Source organism: Urtica dioica, chromosome 10 (genome assembly GCF_054948205.1).
Source record: "Urtica dioica subsp. dioica isolate 48M chromosome 10, U.dioica_male_clone48M_v1_H2, whole genome shotgun sequence".
Lineage (NCBI taxonomy): Eukaryota > Viridiplantae > Streptophyta > Magnoliopsida > Rosales > Urticaceae > Urtica > Urtica dioica.
Window position 1 is genome coordinate 24,169,222 of NC_142765.1, and position 15,420 is coordinate 24,184,641.

The 15,420-nt window shown below is 36.7% G+C and overlaps 1 protein-coding gene across 2 annotated transcripts; it reads left to right on the forward strand.

The window, feature by feature from the left end:
* Window positions 1-286: 286 nt before the first annotated feature.
* Window positions 287-1,841, forward strand: LOC149384303 (transcription factor MYB34-like). 2 transcript variants are annotated; one of them, XM_089629213.1, is made up of 3 exons: window positions 287-564; window positions 680-809; window positions 892-1,841. In XM_089629213.1, exons 1-3 carry the CDS (start codon window positions 429-431, stop codon window positions 1,688-1,690), a joined length of 1,065 nt encoding a protein of 354 aa, XP_089485339.1. In that variant the 5' UTR covers window positions 287-428; the 3' UTR covers window positions 1,691-1,841. The 2 variants fall into 2 exon arrangements, with proteins under 2 accessions (XP_089485339.1, XP_089485340.1); XM_089629214.1 differs by having other exon boundaries at window positions 450-564; window positions 664-809.
* The last annotated feature ends 13,579 nt before the right edge of the window (window positions 1,842-15,420 follow it).

Here is a 15,420-nt window from a genome sequence, read left to right on the forward strand (position 1 = left end):
CGTAGAATCCACAGGTTCACAAGTGAACAGTAATGCATTGAAAATGTAACACACAAACGTTGTTACTTGTTAATTAAAAAAAAAAATACATGACAAAATGACGAAAATAATTATGAATGAAAATCTATAGAAAAGAAAACTGTATATAAAAATATTCCTTGCTTTATATACTTGTTTTTTTATAGTTGTGTCCACGAGACTAGACAAAACTTCTATGTATATTGAATCAATTATACGAGTATATGCACTCTCTCTCTCTCTCTCTCTACGTAACTAAAGTGTTTGTAAATTGTCCTTTGCCAGCTAATACGAAAAGCCAAATAATTGGGGGACCTCAATCACTCTATTGGGAACAGCAACAAGGAAGCAGTTTCAGTTCACAACTTCACATCTCTCCTCTCTCTCTCTCTCTCTCTCTTAATAACGGCATGGGTAGATCACCGTGCTGCAACGTGGACGATGGCGTGAGAAAAGGCGCGTGGACGGAAGAGGAAGACCGCAAGCTCTGTGATTACATTGCTCAGCACGGCGAGGGAGCTTGGCGGAGTTTGCCCAAACAAGCCGGTGATCAGAGTCTTATTTTGTCCTCTTTATCATTACTATTATTATTATTATTGTCTTTGTTTGCTTTCAATTTATTTATTATTACGCTGAACTCAACAGCGATATCTTGTCTCAGGCCTCATGAGGTGTGGTAAGAGCTGCAGATTGAGATGGGGAAACTACTTGAAGCCCGGAATCAAGAGAGGAGAGTTTACCAAAGAAGAAGAGCATATCATCGTTACACTCCACGCTTCACTCGGCAACAAGTCAGTTATCTCTCTCTCTTTTCTTTCTCTCTCACGATCACTCATTCATAGAGATTTCGGAATATATCATGTAATGTTGAAGGTGGTCGACCATAGCCAAGTCATTGCCAGGACGAACAGACAACGAAATCAAGAACCACTGGAACACCCGGCTCAGGAAGCGCGTAGCGGAGACGAGGGTCAACGCGGGTGACGTGGACACGGCGAAGAGGCTCGGTAAAAAGGCGATGATCGACGACGGAGCGAGTGGGCGATCGTCGGCCTCGTCTAAGCTAGTCAATGTGGTCGCGGCAAAGCTCGGCGTTCTCGGCCCGGTGGCTCAGCTAGTGTCGCAGCGTATCGGTGAATCGACCGTTCATGAACCGAGACGAGACGGAATGAGCATTAGTGTCAGTGAGGTCGTTAGTACTAATAACAGTGAATCAAGCCCTCGGTCCGAGTCATCGGAGCGAGCCACGAGACCCGTCTCCAACGCCGCTCGGATGTTAAACCGAATGGCCACAAGATTACCTTTGACAAAACTCGCCTATTTGCGACACTGCTTTCCTAGCGATTCCGCGGATAATCGAGACAGCCCTGACATAGCGGAATCCGATCACCAAACTAATTTCTCTGATCTAGCTTATATGGCCGAGTTCAATCATGAAAGCCTTAGTTTAGCGTTTACGGATGGTCAATTTTTGTTTAATGACTACGCTGCAGAGGAGTTCGAAGTTGATCAAGGCCGTGCTTCGTTGGTCGGTTTCGGTGATTGCGACGACAAGGCAGGGGATTTTGAGCTCTCTAGTGGCTCTATGGAACTCATGCTTTGTGAATCCAAGGACTCGGACGATTGGGATATCAATGATTGGGTTCATGTCGACAAGTTCTTTGAAGTGTGATTCCAATGCGATAAGTTGGTTTAATTATTCCCGTCAATAAAAGATCGGACTTGTATCTTGTACAACCATGTTCAAGATTATAAATAAATAATTGCACGAGTTTCCGAGGATAGATTTCAATGATCAATGAAAACTATCGTTTTTAATTTAACCTGCTATTTTAGCTACATAAATAATATTATTTTCGTAATATGTGTGCAATGCATGTTTCCGAGAAATCAAATCCAATGTTTTAGCTTTTATAGCTTATAAAATGCCTACAGACGTTATATCATATATAGACTAGTTTGAAATCAGACAAAAATATAAGACCGTAAAGGGGAGAAATATTAAACCAGATCTGATCATTCAAGGGAAAAATCCGGATCGGACCAAACCGATTAAAATGAGCTTCAGACGAATTTAATTGGGCCATTTCAAATCAAACCGTTTTGTACTTTTTTTTCTTCCTTAAATATTGATCACTCCGATACAGTTTTAGACTGTTAGACCACTTTAAACCGGACAATTTAAATAATGACTTTATAAAGTTCTTAGTTTACATAGCGATTTCAAAGTTTTAAAATATAACAGACTGTTCATAAATACAAATAGAACCGATTAAAACAGTGAAATCCGTTTATAAAACTATATTTATTCTAAAAATCAGTGCTCAATCCGGTTAAAGGTTTCACTTCTCAACCGTAGCCTATATAGTTATATACTATATAAGATATATTTTTTTTTTTTTTTTTTAATGATCTGCATACTATCAGAAATGAGATCTCTTAAAGATCACATAACCTATTTTATCCAATTAAAACCTACCGTGTGGTGCGTCTACAGAAAATATATTAATATAGCGGTCCCGACAAATTTTGAAAGAGAGCAAAATAATTTCTCACGTTACTCTCAGCACCAACAGCTTATCTTATTATATATAATATTATCTATTTTGTCGTTTATAATAAAGTAGTGTCCGATACATTTAATTTTATATTATTTTAGTTTTAGGGAAAAAGTTACATTTATGCAAGAAGAGTTATAACCGCAGGAATCACATCCGGTACTACAGCTAGGGCGGCTCAAAAAAACAGTAAAAATCGTAAATCGGACCGAATCGGTGATTTTTAGATCGCTGGTCCGATTTAAAACGGTTTTTTGTTTTTCCGGACCGGTTCGATTTACTCAATGCAATCGGTCCGGTCCGGTTTTTTTTTTTTTTTAAAAAATCGTTAAACCGGACCGGACCGGTTTATTTATAAAAAAAATAAATTAATGTCCAATTAGCCAAATTAGACATTTGTGCATGTATTTAACTCCCATATATGACTATATGTTTGTGTTTTGGTGGAAAATTAATGGTTTTTATTTTTTTTTATTATGTAAAACGGTAAAAAACGGTCCGGTCCGGTCCGGTCTAAACGGTCCAAACGGTTCAAAACGGTACGATCCGGTCTAGATAATTTAAAACGGTCCGGTCCGGTCCGATTTTTACAGTTTTTTGGTCCAGTCCGGTTTGAGTTTTTTTGAACCGTTTTGAACGGTCCGATCCGATTTTTTTGCCGTTTTTGGACCGAACCGTACCGTGCACAGGCCTAACTACAGCGACATCAGATGAAACAATAACTTTTTGTAATTCATTAACTACGAACTTGAATCGATATTATTTAATTCTCCATGTTTTTAACTTAATTACTGTCTTCCAATCATGCACTTAGTAAATAAATCTTTGAATGAGTGTTCTGTGTTCATCTGAATGAGTGCTCTGTGTTCATCTGAATGAGTTAATATAGAACTAAAGTGAATGAAATGTTAAAATTATATTATATGCATATTTCTAGAAACTCGAAAAAGATAGTACCATGGTCCATGAATGATGAATTACAACATCTTTGTTAATTTTAAATAATTAAATGTAGACTTCCATATAGTTATTATTTTAATTTCTGCAGGAGGACCACTGAACGACTGTGGTGGTGACTAGTCATGAATTTGACAATCATCTTTATGTACGACAAGAAAACTGAAGAGAAACATCATTGTTAATAACGAGTGTGGCAATTCGTGTAAACAAAATCAAGTTGTACGAGAGCTTTTGTCTTTTGGAAAAATATATATTATTTTTGCTTTTCCAAGCGTGTCAAAATCATTTTTCGAGAAAAAAAAAATTATTCATAATTATTTTCTTTGTTACATACATGTTTATATTTAGAATTAATTCTTTTTTTAACCATGAACTCGTACCTCGATTACATTTCACTCCCTGGACTCGGAAATATTGCAGAACTAATCTCAGAACTTAGACACGTGTTACAACTTGCCACTTCCGTCAGTATTTGGACGTTAAGTTTAATTTTTTGATGACGTGACAATATTTTAAAGGGTATAATAGTATTTTCTATTATTCTAAGATTTAAATATTGTTATTAGATATATTAATCATTAAATAAATAAATATTTCACATTACTCTCTCTCTCTCTCTCTCTCTCTCTCTCTCTCTCTCTCTCTCTCTCTCTCTCCTTTCTTCTTCTTTTCTTCTCTGCAGACCCAATTGACAATGAGATTTATTTATACAATAAATAAATTTAGTTGAAACATATTATTCTCAATTGAATTTGAAGAAGCGAGCTCGGGCGAATCTCATCCTCTTCACCAAGAAATCGACCTCGGTCTCGATGTCCTCGATCTCGTAGATTATAGCCCTCGGTTCTTTCCTCAGCACGTCGAACGCGTCTCTGCGAATCAGCCCGAGCCCGCAGAGGAAATCGACTCTGAGCTTCACGTCGAAACCCGCTCTGAGCTCTCCCTCGCGGAGGATCTTCTCCTTTATCGCCTCTCTGCATTTCAGCTTCCTCAGAAGCTCCAAGCAGCGAGAGAGCTCTCCGACCTCCATTGCGAGAAGCCTCGGCTCTCTGACGACCTATTTCCTGATCGGAGCCCTGAGGTCCCCCTTCCTGGGAAGCATGAAGAAGAAGAAGAGGCCGATAGGCGTTGCGTCGTGTCGGCGGAGGGTGGTCGTGTCGGCGGGGCTGGCGGAGGCGTTCCTTGGGGTGGGGGTGAGGCTGCCGTGCATGGTGATGATTCTCAGGCTTCTCTAATTCCTATGCATTCTCAGGCTTCTTCGAAGAAAAGTCCCGAATACTGGCTTCTGTGGCGATTCGAAGGAGAGGCAACCTTAGCCGATTTGATTCAGAGAAGAAAAGAAGAAGAAGAAGAAAGGAAGGAAAGAGAGAGAGAGAGAGAGAGAGAGAGAGAGAGAGAGAGAAATATTTAATTATTTAATCTGATAATAATAGTTAAATATTAAAAGTATTTAGAATATTGTCACGTCATCAAAAAGTTAAACTTAACGTCCAAATACTGACGGAAGTGGCAAGTTGTAACACGTGTCTAAGTTCTGAGATTAGTTCTGCAACATTTCCGAGTCCGGGGGGTGAAATGTAATCGAGGTACGAGTCCAGGGGGTAAAAAAGAAATTAATTCTTATATTTATTATTTAGTACCTTTTATTTTATTTATAGAGATTAGTATATGATCAGCCACTTTTTGATGGTACAATTTAAATTATAACACAATTATCATTTTATTTATAAATTAGCAAATATTATAATTTTTTCAAAAATCTTTAGGGTAATAACTTTAGTGTTTAGCTCTGTCCTTTAAAAAAAAAAAAAAAAAAAAAAAAAAAAAAAAAAAAAAGTGTTTAGCTTCCAATTTCTTATCCATACAAATTTTGAGTCCCAACAAATGACTTGCACGAAATTGAACATACTAGCCCAGCGAATCGTTCAATTGTTAATATTATTGCGGATCTCATTTAATACATAAGTTATAGCGAATCGTTGATAACAAGTTCATAGCTCGTAACCAATAGACTATTTGCCATTTTTCTATAGAAACAATGTGCTAAACAACAAATTACATCACAAATGGTTAATCGTATTACGGTTAAAAATAATTATATCAATCATTACGGTTAATAATATTAACCATTGCATTATATATAAATCATGATAGTTAATAATAATAAACACTGTGGTTAACAATATTAACTATTACAGAAATGTTATAGACAAATACTTTGTAACATTTCTAGATTCGAAAGTTTGAGGCTCATTTGAAGATTCATGACTTTCTGAACATATTTTAAGTTTTATTCTACATTTGATTAACTTCGGTTTGAGTAATTTAGTTTTAGGTTATGGGTGTTTTTGGAATATTAAAATATTGTGGTTTGAAATTGGCTATTCTCTTAAATAAATTGATAATTGAGCTATAATTTTAAAGAAGATAACACTACAACAAACTAGGTCAATAGCCATGACTTTTTGAAACGGTGATATTGATGATACAATCACAACTTGTCGTGGCTGTTTTGTATTTCATTATTTCATTCGCACTACGCATTCTTACTTATTATAATTTGGGGATGGAGAAGGTCAAAGAATGACAAGAAGGACATTTCGCTAAACGAGAGAAGAAAACAAAAATGACAAAGAGAGATAGAGAAGAAATTATATTTAGTAAAACGTGAGATAAATGACATTATATTTGAAGTTTGATCATGGATATTGAGATAAAAAAACTGGAATGATGTATTATTTGAAAACTAACTAAATCCTAAACCGAGCATCCGTGGATCGGCCACAAATCAATAATTCCTTTATTATCTAAGTATCAATTTCAATATAATTTCACATTAAACTATATACCTAAATCAATTATAATTACAATTACTGATCAACTAATTTTGATTACAATTTCAAAGATGCTGACAATAACCTAAACTAAACTAAACTAAACGTATTGTAATAACCTAAACTAAACATTTAAGATTAATTTAATTACCATATTACAATTACAATTACAAATTCAATTGACTAAACTAGCACATATATCAATTCGTTCGGTGACAACAATTTCACAATTAAAATCAAACATATTAAAGATATTCACAACAATTTCAATTTTACATTTTTAAAATATAATTACTACACATTAATTCTAACAAAAATTTAACAACTATTTCATTATTAATTAACAAGTTGCTTAACAATTAATATAGTAGATAACAACTAAATAAAAATTGTCACTAACCTTCAACGACGGCGAGCGAGGCAGCGACGACGAGGTAGCAAGGGACAGCAACGACCCAACGACATCGACAAACATCGAGTCGAGTCTGTGGTTTGGCATCGGCAATGGGTCTGAGAGGAAACACCAGAGAGATGGAAAGATGAGAGAGTCACATAGATAGACAAATAGAGAGAGTGAGAGAGAGCGGCCAGGATGATTACCTGAGAGCGCAAGATAAATGGCTTAGAGTGTTAGAGCACGACGGCGCCGCAACAGAGAACGGCGAAAAGTCTCAGACTAGTCAACAAGGTATATAATCTGAAATCATCTTATAGTATTGTGTTGATTATGTTTGTCTGAATATTAGATATGTTGTTATTGAATGATTTTGAGTACATTGGTAATTGTTGTTTACGTTAAAGATTAGCGATTCTTCGTGTTTTTTCATATCCGCATTTGTAAACCTAATGTAGGGTTAAGAGATTGGTTACCCAATAAGAAGTATTGAAACGATTGTTTGTGCTCAATACATGAGAACCGTAATTAACCCTTAGTGGAACTAATTTACCTAACAATTGGGTATCGAAGTAATCGTTCGTGTCCGATATCCATATCCTTCTTTTTCAAGAATTGGATTGTTCGTGTTCGATACCAACTTGTAAGTTCCCTACGAGGAGACAAGTCACTGCTTTTCACAACCACACCACGCACAACTCGATGATGAGGAAGATCAGCTTTAAGATCAATAGGTAGACCCTTGGAGAAGGAATCTCCGACCTGATCATCGATTCCCTTAAGGGTCTTTCCCACGAAGGTCCTTATCCTGTGCTTGTTGAGCACAACTTTTTCAGCCACAACTTCTTTGGAAACCTTCTCTTAAGAAATCTTCTTATGAGCGCCAACAGTTGAGGTTCCTCATTGAGTGGACACCATTTTCACGATAGAGAATTTTATGACGAGAATAAGGGCAAAATCAGGAACCACGTTGAGAAAAATGAGATTCTTGAAATTTGAAAATGGCGTGAAATGGGTCCGAGCAGAGATGACGGTTGTAATCAAATAACTTTTTTCTTGAAAAATAAACCGTCTTACCAAGGTATGCGTCAGAACACGTGGACATGACAGTTTGAGTAAGCAGATTTCCACATTCAAACATAGTGGGCTCAACAAGGAATAAAGACTTGGCCCACACAATCTTTGACCCATCAATTAATGGCTATAAGTTAAGTAAACACACACCCAACGCTGCTCTCAATTTCTCAAACTGAATAGTGTCAAGAGCTTTGGTGAAGATATCAGCCAATTGATTTTCAGTGCTTAAATGCTTAAGAGAGATAATCTTGTTGCAACTAGATCTCTGATGAAATGATGGAGAATATCAATGTGTTTGGTCTTGTTGTGTTGAACTGGATTCTTTGTCATAGTAAAGTGTCATGACATTCCTTTAACATGTGTTTCATCCAGACAGGTTGAGTGCAACTGCTTCCTGCTGCAATGTACTCAACTTCTGCAGTAGATAGATAGACACAATTATATTTCTTACTAAACGAGGATATCAGGTTGTTTCCAAATATATGTAAAGATAAATACTAAATAAAGAAAAATAATAATGGGTCCAACTCAATTATGATGGATTAAGAGAAAATCAAGAGTCTCGGATATGTTTTTGTCATTGCCTAAATCGTAAAGGAAAAATTACAGGGTTTTTTTTTTTTTTTTATGTATAATATTTTAAAAATAATGGTTATTTTTGATATTTTTAAACATAGTATTTTTTCAAACCGTAAATAATTATTTGAGATTATTTTTTGTTATAAATGAAACGGTAAAGAATAAAAAAAATTAAATAGAGATTAAAATAATAAACATTTTAAAAACAATGTATCTAAATATCAAGGAATATACTATTACGTTCTAAAAAATTGAAACACGTTATACATTCTTATAATAAATTTGAATAACAGGAAAAAAAAAAGCCATTTGTGTATTTATTAACAAAAACCTAAATTTGGTTAATCAATAATATTATGGATATTATATGGTGTGAACTGTGAATGATGATCCACTATGTATATGTCATTTCATGGGTCTACTTTATTAGTACTTCAATTTAAACGTGGCCTAACGGTAGCGGGACGGGACGGGACGGGATCCCCGCTACCGTTAGGAATAGTACCGGTACCGGGAGTCCCGTTAGGGACTAACGAAATTAACGGGACTCCCGTTAAGGGGGCTAACGGGACCGGGACTCCCGTTAGTTCCGTGTGTTTTTTTTTTTTTTTTTAATCTCAGCCGTTGGATCAAAGATCCAACGGCAAAAAAAAAACCGTTTTTTTTAAACGTTGGAATATAGCCGTTGGACATTTTTCGGCCGATTTTTTTTTTACCCATTTATTTCTAAAATCTATAAATACCCCCCCAATTCTTTCATTTTCTTCACACCTTTCTCTCAAATTCTCTCAATAATCTCAAATACTCTCGAAACGCTCTCGATTTTAATCTCTAATACTCATTACCGCTTTCAATTTTTTATGGCATCCTCATCCCACAACCGAGGAGGTCGAATGGGAAGAGCTTCCCGAGGTGAACGAATGCACCGTTTTGAAGAAAATAGGTTGCACTTGTCTCAAAACGCCCCCGACCCAAACACCCAATACTCTTTCGATCCAAATTTTGTTGCACCTACTTTCAACCATTCGGAATTCACCAAAATTCCAAACACCCAAATGCCATATTACCCTCAAATGGATCCCGAGCAAGCTTATCAAGCTCAAATTCCGCCATCCGAAGTGACTTTTCAAGAATTTCAAGTATTCGAGCAACATTATCGTGAATCCCAAAATCCAAATGAAGAAGAAGATGACGATGCAACCCAAAATCCAAATGAAGAAGAGGAGGAGGAGGAGGAGGAAGAAGAAGAAGACCTACCGCCACCACCACCACCTCAACCTCGAAGTCAAGTTCCACGACCTCGACAACGTGAACAACAAGAGGAGACCCAACAACGATGACAACGATGAGCACGACAAGAACAACAACAACAACAACAACAACAACAACAACAACAACAACAACAACAACAACATGAAGGTGCTCAACAAAAACAACAACCACCACGACGTCGTGCTAGGTCTGTTGTGTGGACCTTCTTTGAAGAGGTGATTGCGAACGGCGAAAAAGCCGGAAAATGTCACAGTTGTGGCAAAATCTTCAGCGCTCACAACACAAGAGTCGGGACGTCGCTATTGTGGAGTCATCACAGGCACTGCCAGGGGACTCAATCTCGAGCCTCGTCAAGCCAGGTAAGTCACATCGATCCTGTAAGCTTTAGACGTGAGTTAGTAGAATATTTTGTTTCCACCGATCAATCTTTTAGTCATATCGAATCTCAAGGCTTCGTTAGATTCATTAGTTCTATAATTCCAAACGTTCAAATAATGTCTAGGAAAGCTTTGAGATCCGATATCCTAAAATGGTTTTAAGGAGAAATGGAACAAATGAAAGACACAATATCATCTGGTAGGTATAGCGTAGCCTTAACCTCGGATATCTGGACTGGTCAATCTAAGATGGATTTCATGAGCGTTGTAGTGCACAATATCGACGACGATTGGAACTTAAACAAACGTATCATTGCCTTTAGGAGGATAGAAGGTTCTCACACTGGTGAAAACATCTTACACATCGTAGTTAGTGTTATAGGTGAGTGGGGTTTGACCAATAGGATTATATCTGTAACCTTAGATAATGCCACAAACAATAACGCCATGATTAGGGAGTTAAAGGAGAAACTTAACGTTGACGATACCCTTTTGCATCAACGTTGTGCTACCCATATCATAAACCTCATAGTTCAAGCCGGAGCCGCTAGTTATGACCATTCGATCAACAAGATTAGGAATTACATTAGTTGGATAAATAGTTCAACCTCTAGAGTAGATGAGCTTAAGAGACGCCTTAGACTAAATGGTCTCCAAGAACGCACCTTTCACCTAGATAACAAAATTAGATGGAATTCTACCTTTCTCATGTTGACCAACTTCTTATCCGAGCATTACGTCAATGTTATTGTTTCTTACATTAACAGCGAACATGGCGAAAACGCTATATCCGAATATGATATTAGGATGGCTGAATCATTTGTTTCTTTTCTCGACATTTTTTACAAAGAAACTTGTTATCGCTCTGCTGTTTACACTCCTACTTCTTTTCTCGGTCTTCATACTATGACCGCAATTGCTGTGCATCTTGATAAATATAAAAACGAAACAATTTTTCAAGATTCTATTCAAGCAATGACAACCAAGTTTCTAAAATATTGGGGGGCTGGAAAGGTTCCATTATGATACGGTTTTGGAGCCATTCTAGACGTCCGATGTAAAATCGGTGGTTTAAAAAAATTTCTGAAGTACATTAGAAACCATTTCATGGACCAAGATTACGTTGCACTTGATCTCGCGAGGATCGTGCAAACTTTTTTTGACCTTTTCAAGGTATACGAGGCGAAACTCCTACCGCAATATCGAGCACAACCATCTCAATCACAGACGCAGTATCCGAGAAGACACCAATACACGAATGTCTTCGTCAACGCGCCCGCTTACAACCCATCGCCTCAACAACAAGAAACTGGGACAAGTCAGACGAGGTCGAGCGCAACCGACGCACGGTCCCATCAGGAGATCCAAGAGTACGATCGGAACGATTGGGTCAGGTCGGATGACGAAGCCATCGACCTCTTGGTTTGGTGGAGACAGAATGCGAGGAGGTTCCCGGTCTTGTCATCTATGACACAAGACATCCTCACCATCCATGTTTCAATCGTGTCATCTGAGGCGGCTTTTAGTAGCGCGGGCCGCATCATCGACGATAGAAGATGTAGCTTGAAACCGGAGATGGTCGAAGCATTGACATGTGGTAAGGATTGGATTCAACATAGAAATCGAGCACAAGAAACATTCATGTGCTTCGATATTCTTGACGATTTTGAAGTTGATTTCGCAAATGTAAACATCAATGGTTTGACTACCTTGTATACCTAAGGGATATCCCGACCCTTGTCCGGGATAATTTTTCAAATAATTAACGAGGAAATGAGTGCTCTTTTTCCTCGCCGTCGCACCTTTTTAGGGGTCGGTGAGGTTTTTTAGGATGCCAATTTTTAATTTCACATTATTCTTTATTATTTTTTCTACCCATTTACTTTAAAATCTTTTCAATTAAGTCCTTTTATATAATTATTTAAATTCATTTAATTATTTTTTTCTTTTTTTTTTCTTTTTTTTTTTACGCCTAACGGGGTTCGAATCCCGTTAGGCGGTAGTCCCGCTACCGTCCCGTTCATTAACGGGACAGGACTCCCGTTTGCCCAAGTAACGGGAGTCCGGGCTTGGCGGGAGCGGGAGTCGCAGTACCTCCCGCCAAGCCAGGTTTACTTCAATTAGAGCAATGGGACGCCGCGCCCGAGCATCATAAGAAAGAATAAAATGAAATCTTTCCTTTATCCAATGAGAAAAAAGAAAACAAAAAAATTGATTGAAAAAGAAAAAATACAATCAATTTTGTTTTTAAACATATAGAACTTATTTAAACATGCTCATTCATCATCACTTGACAGTTGACACAGAGACCTATGGTCAAGCAATAAAGGCAGTAGAGTATACTGTATTGAAATTTGAAACTAAATACACGAAGGTGGCCATTAGAAAGAAAAAGAAAATTATTTTCAATTGTCACCCTCAAATTATTTTCAATTGTCACCCTCAAATATAGATATAATGATAAAAACTGGAAAGAATATCTAATTAGTATATATATAGGCCTGTGCACGGTCCGGTCCGGTCCAAAACCGGCCAAAAAACCGGACCGGACCGTTCAAAACGGTTCAAACGAACTCAAACCGGACCGGACCAAAAAACTGTAAAAACCGGATCGGACCGTACCGTTTTAAATCATCTAGACCGGACCGGACCGTTTTGAACCGTTAAGACCGGACCGTTTTGGACCATTGGACCGTTTTGAACCGTTTTACATAGTTAAAAAAAAATAAAAACCGTTTCCACCAAAACACAAACATATAGTCATATATGGGAGTTAAATACATGCACAAATGTCTAATTGGACATTAATTTTTTTTTTTTTTTTTTTTTTATAAATAAACCGGTCCGGTCCGGTTTAACGGTTTTTTTTAAAAAAAAACCGGACCGGACTGGTTGCATTGAGTAAACCGGACCGGACCGGATCGGGAAAACAAAAAATCGTTTTAAACCGGACCGGCGGTCTAAAAATCACCGGTCCGGTCCGATTTACAGTTTTTACGGTTTTTTTGCGCCGCCCTAATATATCGAAGGACAAAATAGTGAGAATATCTTATTACATTGTATGTCGTGATGAAGAGAAGAGAGGACAAAATGTTTGAATGTACATGGAATAATCTATATAAGTATTTTTTTTCATTCCTGTACGACATACATAAGATTCATTCCTGTACGACATACATAAGAAATATGCAAAAGTGCTGCCTAGGTGAAGCCAAGAATCGGGGACCCTAATCACACAGCAAGTAAATTTAACAGCAAGAAACAAGCTTCCTTTCTTTGTTTTTCTGTCTCATTTGATCGAGTTTTTGAAAATCATGTAGCTTTAGCAAAAGACATGGGGTGAAAGAAAATCCCATAGCTCTAGCAAAGACATGGGGGTGAAGCAGGGACGGTGTAGACTGATCACTAGTACAGAATACAGGTATGCCTTACGCTCCAATTTTCAAGAGTGAAGAAGAAGAAAGGTCCATACTTGAGCTGTTTTTGTTGTTGGTAATAAGCCTATTTAGTTTGGGTATAATTTTGGGCAATCAAACAACTGCTATTTAGATTTTAGACTCATTTTTACATTAAAAAATAGCTGTGAATTTTTTATTATAAATTAAAAATTTATAAGGATATAATATTGAAATGTCAATTTTTTTTAATAATTTTTACATTAAAAAATAGCTGTGAATTTTTTATTATAAATTAAAAATTTATAAGGATATAATATTGAAATGTCAATTTTTTTAATGATTTTAAAATGGAATTTTGTTTTCCTATTTATACCTGAATAATTGAATTTTTTTTTATAATATGTAAAGTCTACAACCCAAAAAAAAATAAAGATTAGTATTCAAAAGAAAAAAACGAGTATAAATAAAGTTATATATCTCACATGGAGCAAACCATTTCAAGTTTTTTTTACCCTACTTGTTTTATTATTATTGTTCTTATTTTGCATTCTATTCGTTCGGTTAATTTATTTATAATTTTTTGTTTGGTGTGTTTTGTTTTTTCAAATTTGTATATGCATATTAATATTAATTCTTTTTCTTCTCTTGTAATATAATTATAAAAGACGCTCATTTTTTTTTATGAAGAATTTGTTGCAATTAGTCAATCTCTTAGCTTCTTTTAAGATTATAACCAAAGGAATTCCTTAAAGGAATCCATGACCGTTTTTCGGCTATTCTTAGTCAAATCCTCTTGATGGAACATTTCCCTTCCATTCAACGAATCTATAATCTCGTACGTCAGGAGGAGAAATAGCAAGAGATTCATATTGGCTCTCTTCCTATGCCTACGGTTGAATCAACCACACTTCAAGCCTCAAAACGACCGTTCTACCCTCCGAAAAAGCGCCCACGCCCCTTCTGCGACCATTGCAACAAACATAGTCACACCCGTTCCAAGTGCTTCCAAATCCATGGCTTCCCAGATCGGTCGACGGCAAAGTCAGGAACACCACCATCCGTTTCTGCCAATCTCGCTAGTTCATTATCACCATACCAATACAACAAGTTTTTGGCTCTCCTAGCCCAACAAGAACACGCTGGCCCATCCACAAATCTGTCAAGTACTACTCTAACTTGTTTACCTCCTTGTTGGTTATTGTTGTCTTGTTAATCTGCTGGCTGCTATTATACTCTGTCGCTTCTGTGTCGATTGGTTATTGACTCTGGTGCGTCAAATCATATATGCAATTCCCTTTCATATTTTTCTTCATACTCTGTCATTCAAAAGAAAATATATGTCCAACTTCCCGATGGTTCTCACGCTCCTGTGACACATAGGAACTGTTGTTTATTCACCATCGCTGACGAATGTTTTTCACATTCCAATTTTTAAGTTCAATTTGCTATCTATTTCACAAAATAACAAAATCAACATGTTGTCATGTAATTTTCTCTTCTTCTGAATGTCTATTTCAGGACCGAGCAACGAAGACGATGATTGGTCGGGGTAGTGCTCGGCACGGGCCTTATTTTCTTGAAAATGAATTAGTTTCCAATTCAGTTTTTATTTCCAATAAAAATGACAGAGCATGTTCTTATCATAATTTTAAGTCATGTTTTCATTCCAAGCATTGTAATAATTTTGACTTATGGCATTCACGCCTTGGTCACCCTTCGAAGTCTCGTTTTGAATTTATTGTTCGTACTTCTTCAAATATTAATGCAAATAAAGATTTCGCTTGTGATGTTTGTCCACGAGCAAAACAATCACGTCTTCCATTTTCTCTAAGATCATCGTATTCTACTATTTGCTTTGAATTAATCCATGTTGATATATGGGGTCGTTTTTCAGTAAATTCCAAAAATGGATCACGTTATTTTTTAACCATTGTAGATGATTGTTGATACGTT